This window comes from Chionomys nivalis, chromosome X (genome assembly GCF_950005125.1).
Source record: "Chionomys nivalis chromosome X, mChiNiv1.1, whole genome shotgun sequence".
NCBI classification, from domain to species: Eukaryota; Metazoa; Chordata; class Mammalia; order Rodentia; family Cricetidae; genus Chionomys; species Chionomys nivalis.
In genome coordinates this window covers 113,969,768-113,982,045 of record NC_080112.1, presented here as the reverse complement: position 1 = coordinate 113,982,045, position 12,278 = coordinate 113,969,768, and the positions used below count along the sequence as shown (strand labels likewise).

The 12,278-nt window shown below is 37.2% G+C and overlaps 1 protein-coding gene across 3 annotated transcripts in view; it reads left to right on the top strand.

Moving 5' to 3' along the window:
- The window catches only part of Gria3 (glutamate ionotropic receptor AMPA type subunit 3), a 287,651-nt gene that overhangs the window by 144,812 nt on the left and 130,561 nt on the right, over positions 1-12,278 (top strand). For all 3 annotated transcript variants that reach the window (XM_057760501.1, XM_057760500.1, XM_057760499.1), the window contains exon 4: positions 1,899-2,086. In XM_057760501.1, the coding sequence (XP_057616484.1) occupies positions 1,899-2,086 (188 nt within the window). The remainder of the gene's footprint in view (positions 1-1,898; positions 2,087-12,278) is intronic.

The following is a 12,278-nucleotide window of genomic DNA, read 5'->3' as shown; positions in this document are numbered from 1 at the left end:
TGGACAAGGTCCATTAAGAAGAGATGACAATACTTTAGATTTTCTCCTAAACATGCGAACACTTGTGTTTTGCTAATGAGACTTCTTTTAAAAAGTTTACTTTATATGAAAGACTCTGTTATGCAATTCATCACTGTTATTATTCAGCCAATATTTTCTTCATAAATAGTCCAGAAACAAAATACAACACAGTCCTTGCTGAATTTTCATAAATTCTTAATTAGTGGCATTCAAAATAATGAGGCCTTATTATACACTGCTTAAGAAAGATTTTCACATGCTTTAATCTCTTTCTTCCTATGTTTATTTCTTAATCCCATGCCTTGGCCCACTATGTGCCCTCAACTCCCTCTGAAGCAGAGAGTACATAGAAAACCCACGTGAAAATGTAAATCTGAGAAATAAATATGCGTGGTTGGTTTTATAAGAGTAAGAATTAACATTTAAAGCAATGGTAATTTACTCTGATCTGTAATTTTGAGCTCCTGTGCTGAAATTGCTCATTTGGAAATTACCAAGTGCTTGGGTCTCGTTTGTGATCGTCTTCCTGCACACATCCAGCACACAAAGGAGTTATAATGACCAGCTGAGTCACTACCGCCATCTCCCCGAAGCATGTTCTCCAAATGTCAATACCATTTTCTATGGTACAGTGAGGACGACTCTGAAGCACAGCCTGCTTACACCACAGAGTAGGCCCAAGACAGCAGAGAACTTGGCGTGTGTTCAAAAGGCATCGCCATCTCCCTCCATCCTCTGCTTCGGTGGTGGTTGAACTGCTGTGTTGCAGATAATTTGAGATTTGCAAATCATCTGTCACTCATTCCCATTGCGAGTAGGGAGATTGTTTTGATAATGTCCCAGCAAAGCTGTCTATTCTTGATGAAATTATACTCGAATTATAAATTCATACAAGAAACACAACTGGAGATATATAGAATTAGGGACGTGACTACTATAAAAGAGTGTGTATAAAAAATGTTTGTGCCTTTGTGTTTTGTACTTTAGGTACACTGCTCTTGGGGCTTCATTTGTTTGCTAATTTGTCTGTTTGGTTTGCTTTGGTTTTGGATTTTTGAGACTGGATCTCATTGTATACCTTGGGCTAGCCTTGAACTTTTGGCAACTCTGCTTCAACCTCTCCATTTCTGACATTATCAACATGAGCTGCCTGTAATTCCCAATAGGTTAACCCAAACTCAAGCATCCGATCTTTCCTTTCTTTGATCAGGGCGCTGGTATGTTAGTTGCTAATGGTTGTTGGATATAAATTAGCTAAATTAGGAACTCCTGGTAAGTTTTATTCAGGAATATTAAAGAACTCCCCAAAACTAATTTTATTGAATATTTTATAGACTCTATGTAATAAAAGAGTAATGGTCTCTATTGGGGGCTGTCTCTCATAAAATTATACTGATATTACCTGGGAGATACTATCTTTTTGAAGAGTTACATCCATGTATAGCAGTATCACTATTAAATTTATTTTGTTGTATATTTTTAACATCTAATTCTGAAGAATTCTTAAGTGAAAGATGAAAGAAATGAGCTTCAAATGCAACACATAAAATTGCAGTCAAACATAAGAAGTTCTTGGCATTTATTCCGGTTTTTTGATATTGCATTTCAAAACAAAAGTGACTTCATAAACACCTATCCCCATGGTGCTCACAAATGATAGAATCTCCTTTACTTAAAAAAAAAATAAAAAATACCAAAATGAAGGTGTCAACTATCTGGAGAGTTGGGGTTGAAGCTGTGAGCTCACCTGCTCTCTCCAGTGAATCAAGTTTGAAAAGGCCCAATGGACTGTGAATGGAAACTCAGTAGAATCTTTAACACCTTCAGAAATATTTTTTAAAAGAAAAAAATAGTATAGCTGTTTTTCCTTCCTTTAGGGTTTTCCATCCTACAAGCAATTATGGAAGCAGCAGTGCAAAACAACTGGCAAGTGACAGCAAGGTCTGTGGGAAACATAAAGGACATTCAGGAGTTCAGACGCATCATTGAAGAAATGGACAGAAGGCAGGAAAAACGATACTTGATTGACTGTGAAGTCGAAAGGATTAACACAATTTTGGAACAGGTATGTCTGAGATTTAGTTCACTCCCAGCCTGCATGCTAAAGCATTATCCTGAGGCAGTTGCCATGTCTGCTAATAAATTAAGTAGCCAACACACTAAGCATGCCAACCGTTTTCATAGCCTCTCTAATCCTTTCTTTCTCCCTAGCGGCTGCACGACAAAAAAAGAAAAGAAAAGAAAAGAAAATTCTAAGCTCATAAAAAATTGCATCGCATGATTAATTTGAATGTCTCTACAATTTAATGCTACATATCAGATAAACCCACCCCTCCACTCCTCTGTTTAATAGATAGCTGGTTATTTCAAAGTAATCCCCTCCCTTTCTTATATCTTCTTCCCAACAGGGAACAGACAATATGTTAGGTAGGCTGGCAGGTAGGAGTTTTGTTTCTCATTACTAGAATATGTACTTCCCCAAACCTTTCTAGGGAACATCAGCGATTGTTGATGAATGTGGGTAGATACCACTTACCAGGTTCAAATTGTCTAGATTATTCTAAATAAAGCCTATCAGTTAGTAGAAGAGAAAGATAATAGTTTGAGGTGTTTTTAATTTCACACACTTTATTATAAAAAAATCTTGCAAACAAATAAAAACATTAGACACCAAAATGAACCAGACTTCTATATAGTTAGAATTGGCATTTGGAACAGAAACTGTGTATAGTTACACTAAAATGTACACTTTCAGTATCAAACATATTTTATGCATTTATCCACCACCAAAACTACTAAGATCCAAATTAAGACTTAGAACTAGGAAAACAATTAGCTTTATGTCCTCTTTCATAACTGATGTCCATTACCTGCCACCAGTCCTTCCTCATCCCCTTACATTTATGCTTCTTTGTTCTCTCTCTCTCTCTCTCTCTCTCTCTCTCTCTCTCTCTCTCTCTCTCATGTTATACTGTAGCTTTCATACAGTGTATTAAAAAATAAGATGACATACTAAGGAAACGGTTTTAAAAGTGTGAACTTTTATTTTTAAAAAGGGCAAGGTAAGTAGACATAAGACTTATACAGGTTCAAACCAGACAAAAACCCCAGCACACAGGGGGGTAATTGAAGACAGAGCCTCACCCCTAAGGAAGAAGTTATTGATACCTGCTGGGAGAAGAAGTCAGTTTTCTCTAATAGAGTGTTACTGGCTTTATCAACCACACTCCAGGATAGGCCCCATTCCCAGGAATAGTTGTAGTTGTTCAAAACAAGTTGAATTCCATGTGTTCTTTTGGGTTTTTCTTTAGTTTCTGCTTTAAGAGAGAGAAAGAACAAGAAGTTAGGTGAATAGGAAGGTGGGAGAGGATCTGGGAGAAGCCAAGGAAGGGGAAAGAACTTGTTTGGTATATACTGTATGTAATCCCCAAAGAATAGAAATATTTTAAACGTATAAACAACTTTTTTAACAAATTGAATAAGATTAAGGAGAAAATACAACTCAATGAGCCAAGATGTTTCCATTTTTAAGCACGAACATGGAAATTTTAAACTAAACTTACTGGAAGTATTTGCCCTAAGCTAGAGGGAAACAGTGTTTGGGACAGAGGGCCGAACTGAAATGTGTTGAAAGTTTACGGTTTTCCTCAAAAGTCTCCTTTTGCCAGTTAATAACAAAGTGCCTGTCTTGCCGTGAACAAAATTGTAAGGGAAACCTTCGATTCTAATTCAAGCCCAGTGTGCCTGCGAGCCAAAGGAGCTTCAGAGATCAAAAGTACGGTGAGCCGCCACTACCTGTGAGAGCTGCTTTATAGGAAATGAAATATTAACAGTTTGCCAGATCTGTCCCCACTGAGACAAAAAGATGAGAGAGAGAGACAGAGACAGAGAGAGACAGAGAGAGACAGAGAGAGACAGAGAGAGAGAGGGAGGGAGAGAGAGAGAGGAAAGAGAGAGAGAGAGAGAGGAGAGAGAGAGAGAGAGAGAGAGAGAGAGAGAGAGAGAGAGAGGAGGGGGGAAACTGCTGGTGCTACAGGCTAGAAATACAAAGTTGCTCCCTTGTTAAGCTCAGCAGCTCAGCACTGCTTTTAATGGATGGAAGTTTACAGAAAATGTAAAGCCCAAGTCTGGTTAGTTCCTCAACTAGCATTCTCCTGAGCAACACAAATGATCCAAGCTCTCCCTCACTGAAAAAAAAAATGGCTTTTTTTTATTTTCTCCAATCTTAAAAATGAAGAATCAGGTCAGTGATGATACTCTATGTACTACATGCCCTCCAAAATGTTTAGACCAAAATAGCCTTTTAGTGGGTGACCTACTTAATAGGGCCAAACAGAAGAACATCTTTCTTGCCACACTTTTTTGTTTCCCTTCTTCTTCATTGGGGACTTTGGCTTCATGAGTATTCAGTATTCTCTGAAAGGTGTGGACTGTGAGCTTTTCAGTTCTGTGTAATGGAAAAAGTGGTGCGGGAAGCTCGGAGTTCTATATACCTCTGAAACCTTGGGCATTTAGCTGTCTGTACAAGCTTCCTCATTTACATGATGGACAAAACAGAATCTGCTATACCATACAAGATTGGTACAACCACCCTAGAAGGCATAAAATTTTGGAGAGAAAAATCAGTATCACAGGAGAAAAATCAAACTGCTAAAACTAAAAATGTCTGTTTTTCATGGCTCACTTTTCTATCTTCCTTTCTTCTTTATGTACTTTCAAAATATCCCTCAGAATACCCTCTGTGCCATTTTATTCATTTATCTTCTTTAAAAAATGAAATAAATAAAAGTGTAAAAGCATTTGCTTTTATTTTTATCATTGAGTAGCTCCTATGAGACCGTATGTTCTACAAAGTTGTGGCTAGAATGTACCACAGAGGTCATGGTAAACAGTAATGGAGGAATGGTAGGGTAGACACTCGATGACACACACTAAAATTTGACTACAGTTCCATCCAAAGCAGTGGTTCTCAACCTTCCCAATGCTTTAATATAGTTCCTCATGTTGTGCTAACCCCCAACCACAAAATTATTTCATTGCTACTTCATAACTATAATTTTGGTATTGTTATGAATTGTAATGTAAACTTCTGATATGCAGGATATCTGCTATATAATCCCCATAAGAGTTGCAATCCACAGGTTGAGAACCGCTGATGCAGAGAGAAAAAGAACATGTAGTATTTAATGTGATTGTTAGAATATACATTTTTAAAATAGTAACTCTGCTATCTCTCCCAATGATAATAAAATTGCTCTTATTTATTTCCTTTTGTTGAAATTTATTTATAAAATAAATTTCTCATTAAACAAATGTCTTAAGTAAACAACTTCAACATGGCATTTCTTTAAAGACATGCTTTTAAAAAGCAATTGAATCTTTTCATTGGAGTTTAGCCATTCTTCTGACAAACAGCATGATATAATACACATGATATAGTACAACAATAACATTCATAACTCAATGAGTCTCAAATTCTAAAAGACAGTCTCATATTTTAAGTGTTTTCAATGTCATTTAGGGTTTTTTTCCCTAAAAAAGCTCCTAAAGTCTCTACAAAATCAAGTTTCATTTGACTATCTGAAATAAGAGAGCCTTTGGTGCCTTTCTAACACCGTTGTCAATAGATCAGATTTATTCATGAAGTTCATATTGTACTCCAAACCCATCAGGTATTAGTTAAAATAAGTAGTGTAGTACAGTTATTCAAATATCATCAGATTTTCTGTAGTTTTATAAAACATAATGTCAATACTGCATCATATACATTATTTTCCTGTAAGTATTAAAATAATTATAAGATCAATAGAAATTTTTCCAACATTTTTTCCAAAGTCCTTTTTTAACTCTTCTAGCTTTTCGTGTAATAATAGAGAAGAAGAAGCAGTTACATATTTATCTTTCGTTAGTACCTCTGTGTAACTGTTAAGCTATAAGGAAGGTATAATACATTTACAACTGTGAGAATTAATAGAAATTGACAGAGCTAGAGGCAAATAAGGCCATGCTAAGTAAGTTATTAGAGATCAGTGAATATAAAAAGAAACTTTATAGATCATAAATCTAAGACTTAGGGCACTATTTTGTTTCATTTTTCCAATTTCAATACTTTTTTAAAATCTTTTTTGGGGTTATATAATATAATACAACATTTCTCCTTTCCCTTTCCTTCTGCCAAGCCCTCCCATATATCCTCCCAATTATCCTTCAAATTCATGGCCTCTTTTTTCATTAATTGCTATTTCATGCATGTATACATATATATATACATGAGTATGTGTGTTTCTGTGGGGGTTCACACATATGTAAGTGCATGTGCATTTGTATGCATGTGTATAGAAGTTCATAGTTGATATCTTGTATCATTCTCCATCAATCTCTACTTTTTATTATTGAACCTAAAGCTCACCCTCAAGGTAATCTAGCTCGTCACTTTGTGCCAGGAATATAGTCTGAATGAGTTCTGTCACTTATTAGCTTTTAGACAAGGGGCAAATAAACTGCCTTCCAGTATTTCTATTTTCTCATCATAAAACATAAAAATTATACCAGATGAATTAATTTGTACAAATCATTTGGAAAAGTCCCTGATTCGCAGTGTTGGTATTCCACTGTGATGCCAAAACAAAGCACTTTTACACAAATGGTCCCTTTTGAACTTCACAATCGGATGCCAGCAGGGAAGATGTCTTTATTACAAATTTAGAATTGATAGATTGAGGATTAGAGACTTGTCAAATCTTGACTTCCAGTTCAGTATCAATATATGACGGAGGAAGTGTAAAATGTGGGTCTTCTGACTCCTAATCTAGTGTTCTTGTGCTAAACTGCACCATCTCCTTTAATTTCTAAGATACTCATTAAATAAGTCATCAAACTTGAATGTGGCCCACTCATCAGGTTCAATCTTAAAATGATGGCATAGAAATTAAAGGCGATCCAAAGAAGAGTAGCAAGAAAATTATTAAAGCGTTAGAAAACAGGCCCTATGAGGAAAGGCTATAGGAGTTGGGGTGGTTTTTCCTGGTGAAAGAGACCCAAGAGGCAGTTTAATCACCATGGCCAAGTCTAAAGAGTTAGCATGAAGAGGGTACTGAGCCACTCTTCTGCATGCCTAAGGACAGTACCAGAGCAAATGAGCTGAGCTGGACTAGAGAGACAGTCGGCACTAGGAAGGACTCATAAAGGAGAGTGGAAGAAAAGAAAACCTCCCCACTTCAGAGTGCATGGAAAGTAAGACTGTGTTGACTTGGTGAAAAGTTAACATTAACCAAGTTTTCGAGATTATTTTTCTAAAATGCACAAATTTTCAAGTTCATACTGTGTGCTAGCAAATCAAGATCCTTAGAGAAGACTTAATGAGTGGCGGGGGGGAGAAGCATCATTCCTGGGTATCTGTGCTTGCAGGACTCATATCAGGTACAAAAGTCCATAGATGCCCCTTTTATAAAACGGCATCACATTTGTATGTAACCTATTCATAACCAACTGCATAATTTAATTCATTTCTACACTGCTGATAATGAATAAGGTATACATGCTATATGCATTTGTTATGTTATTCAGGGGATAATAGCAAGGAAAGGGTCTGTATGTATGCAGTAAGTATGTGAGTTTTTAAAGGTACTTTTGATCCCATGTTCGGTGAAGTTATAGATATAGAACTAGAAGTTACAGAGGACTGACTGCAATTCCTAACATGTCTGTGTATCATATATCCAGAAAGTTAACCCCTAAAAGAGAATTAAATGTTCTCCACTTGTTTGTTTGTTGGTTTTTTACTGCATTTGTTTTTTTTTCTAAGCAATATTATTAGTATATTCTCTGCCTGAATTACAGCATGGCAAAATGGAACCCAAACAAATATGTTCTACCAAGCAAAATTATAGAATGTGTGGATTTTTCCCCCAATGCTTTCTCATGCCAAGACATCCCTTCTTGGATGATATCAAAGAGGCTGTTACAAAAACAATACAGAAGCAGGCCAAGCCCCAGCCCTTATTCTCAGTTCTCCTGACAGAACATTAAGTTGAGTTACGACCACCTAAGACAATTTGAGTTAGCCTCTAAGAATGATTTTCTTTTTTAATAAACATACGCTTTGGAAGCAAAGACACATGAGTTCAAATCCTAGCCTCCCACTATTATGTGACATTGAGGAAAATACCTGTTTATTTAAGACTTAATTTTGCAACTTAAATAACTCTCTCACTACCATCCTTCAACTGTTGTTGAGGATTGCATTGGGGAATGTGTAAAAATTATATAACAGTACTTAAATCCTAGTAGTCCCTCGACATCCGGTAACTGTGACTATTTGCTCGTGAGGAATATTTGCTTTGCTTAGGAAAATAAGTCACTTAAGGATGATCCTTCAAGAATAGTGTCATTTTGGATTTTTCAAGCTATCGGTTCCATTTGGGGTCATATTTCATTTGAATCTCACTGATGTCATCATGTTCAAACACCTCTGCTTTTATCTTCAGTGTAACTTTAGGGAACACATGTTGATCAATCAACTCGAGCACTATTTGAGGATCAACTAGATTTTCAGCATCACTTAAAATAATTAAAGGAACTAAAAATCTTGTGCTACATATGATAATTGGGCATTCTTACTAACAAAAAGTACTAAGTGATTATAGTATTCCAGATACCACTATGCAATAGTAATATATATATATCAAGGTAAAATATATATACTTATGTATTATAGTATATACTTATATTTACTAATTACTTATATACTTTTTAACATGTGTGTGTGTAAAAAATGCATACATCCCTATCCCTATAAGGTAGATTGAAATATTACCTTCAGTTTTAAAGATGAAGAAAAGGAAACCTAAAAAGTCACACAGCTAATAACGGGTGAATCTAGAATTTGAACCCAGGGAATCTGGCTGCATATGCAATTAATCACTGCACTAATGGGCCCTGCATCTGACTGAATTTTTCAGTTGGAAGTTATTCAACCAAAAGTTATAAGATAAGCATCCTGATGAGGCCTGAAGTGGCTTTGTTTACACAACAGACATTTCACAGATATTTTCTCCACTTAATGAGTAGTCATATCCCATTAACACAGAGAATTGAGAACATACCCTCAAATTGACACTTTCCTGAAGTGCTCATTTGTAACAAACAGGTTCATTTACTTACAGTACCAAAATACCCATGGTTTGGAATGCGACCCACAGAGGCATATATTGCGAAAAGGACTTGCTCTGTATATAAAACTAGCATCGCTAAAGAATAAGCCAAGAATTGTGGCCTCCATGGTCTTACCAAAGTCTTCTGGCAATATGTGACCAGCAATGCCTCACTCCTACCCCACCCCCACCTTAGCACCTAGAAAACCAAGCATGGAGTAGAAATGTAAATATTTATTGGAGACACATTTCAGGTAGGTGCTTAGACTTGAGCAGGAGGACAGCAAGGGCTGTCATTCTCCCTCCTCCCGCCGCTACCACTAGACCCTAATTAGAGGAACCACTTCCTCCAGGGGCAAGCTTTAGAGGCCTCCTCCTACCACAAACTCTGAACCACAAAGATCTCTTCTTTCCCTGTGGTCTTAAAGTGTTTGAAAGATCAGTAGCATGCTGAGCATCGGGGGACAAGGTAAAGAGGAAAGGGACACAAAAAACAAAGTGGACGTGCCTAATCAGAACACACAGGCCCAGGACATTTCAGAGAAAGCAAGGCAAAATAGGAGAAAATAACAATTGGTGCCATAAAACAAGATAAAATATACTGTGTTTAGAATTGGCTTTCCCAAACCAAAGAAGAACACTTTAGGGTCTAGGTTTCTCAAATTACTTCATTCTTTATCTCTATACTACTTAAATGACAAAAGTTTGGAAAGCATAAAGAATGATTTGACAAGACCAAGTCAGAAAAAGAGAGTTTTAGGGGATCTTACTAGCTTCTTAAGAGAACTTGAAAAAAGCACCTTCTCAGATGGAGGGTAGGTTTAGCCACCACAAGGTCTGAACACAGGTCTTAATTTATACCCTACCCTGCCCTGCCCTTCCCTGCCCCGACTCCCAAGATTCCTGTATATCACAGGTAGGAGAGTCTGTCTTGAGGAAAACCTTATTCTATAAGCTTCTTGCTTTATTTATGGAAACAAGCTATAGAATACTGACTGGACACACAGGTCAATCCAAAGCATACCCCATTTTAGGAATTTTAGCATCCAGCTATGTCTTGTGACCCTTCACTTGTACTCTGTTGTATAAAAAGGCCGCTTGTTTGTTCCTGATTGCTCAGCCCCAAAATAACCACACAGAAACTGCATTAATTAAATCATTGCTTGGCCAATCACTATAGCATATTCCTAGCAAGTGCTTACGTATTAAATTAACTCATTTCTATTAATTTATTTTTTACCACGAGGTTTGTGGTCTACTGGCAAGGTTTCAACTGGCAGCTACATGGCATCCCCGTGACTCCACCTTCTTTCTCCCAGCATTCAGTTTAGTTTTCCCACCTTGCTCTACTCTTTTGTCCTATCACAGACCAAGGCAGTTTCTTTAATCATTAACCAATAAAAGCAACACATATACAGAAGGACTTCCCACACCAGTACTCTGGCTATGGGCCCAGAAAATATTAAGAACAAGTGTGCTTCTATTCATCTATAGCTCTCATTGTCTAAAGACATTAATGCTGTTTAATATGCATTTTAAGAGTCAAGTTTTCTGTATTTCCCAGTCTCTTCCACCATAAATGTAGCTCTTAAGTTGCCTATAATGGTATTCTTCAGTGAGGCTAGGTTTAGGAAAGTGGCTTTTTTCAGCAGTGGACTCTCCTCCCTACTAATATGACTACTACGGAAAATAAATTAGGCATCTTGTAGAACTGGAAGAGAGAAATACTCTCATCACTTCTTTGGAAGATAAGACCCTTCCATGGTCTCACTGGAGTGAGTGAAAGAGAATCCCAGAGAACCTTCCTGATGCCCTCATATAATTTTGTTTTAATCTCTAGCCATTCCCTTTTATGCTACTGAGAATGTGGAAAAGAAAATAGTGGTAGCTGCCAAGAATCATAACCTTTCAAAGTGCTGAGAGTAACTGACTATATGGGGGGGAGGGGGACAGAGGTGTCTCAGCAGTTAAGAGCACTGGCTCCTCTTGCACAGCACCAGCATCCACAGTGAGTGGCTGGCATTTCATGTATACTGATAGCTTCTGACCTCCTGTGGCACCCACATGCACGTGGTGGTGTGCATACAGACAAATAGGTATGCACACAAACACATCAATAAAGTTTAATAAATAATTCATTGACCGGTGAATGCTCAGCCATACGTGGAGCATGTCTATTACACCCTCAGTGGTTCGTGGAACAGCACAGAAGACAAGGTCAGTGGCAGAACAGAAAGAACAAAAGAGCTGGAGGACGAAGAAGTGGATCATTGTGTTGTGCTGTTCTAGTATAAAAGGAACTGGCAACAGCTGTGATTACCCACAGGCAACACACAAGTTTTTGTTCAATAGCTTCTTGCTATGAGGGAGGAGGGGAACTCACAAGGCCCCACCCCTCTCTGAGTTTCTCTAAGCAGTTAATGGTTACTGAGGAAGGAAGAAACACTTTCTTCAGTGATGTAGTCACTGGTTAAGTGTCCATGCTCTTATGAGAAACTTCCTTTTTATGCTTCTGTCAGTAACCTTAATGAAATTCATTGGGCCACACAAAAAAGCATGTTATAGGGCAGGTCTATTCCCTATTGTCAGTGACTATCTAAATCATGCAATATGTTGAAGGGTTTCAGTGCATAATGTTAAGCAATATAATGAAAACATCATGTCTTCAGGTTAAGAACTAGAGACCACTAGATACCATGGTTGAATAAGTAACAAAAGGAGTCTTCACAAAAGATTAATGAGACAAGCAAATTCTAGAAAGAAGCTTAAATTTGTTGGAAATGGGGAAAGAAATGACACAGCCAAGTAGCACACACTAGGAAATGAAAGGAGGCCAAAAAGTATTTTTTTTTTACAGACTGATCTATATTTGAAAGCTCATCCATAGGACATTGGGGAGGAGGGAAACAGAAGAATGAGGTCTCTCTGGCTGCTTCTAGATTCAACAGTAAAAGAAAAAATACGATTCTTCTTTGTTTTCCTGTGCAATTTCTTTCTCCATTTCCATGCTTAACATTGTGGAAACACTTGAATGAATATTTTGAATGATGGAGGTGGGTCTTGTATTAATCTGTTGCTTTCATTGGTTAATTAATAAAGAAACTG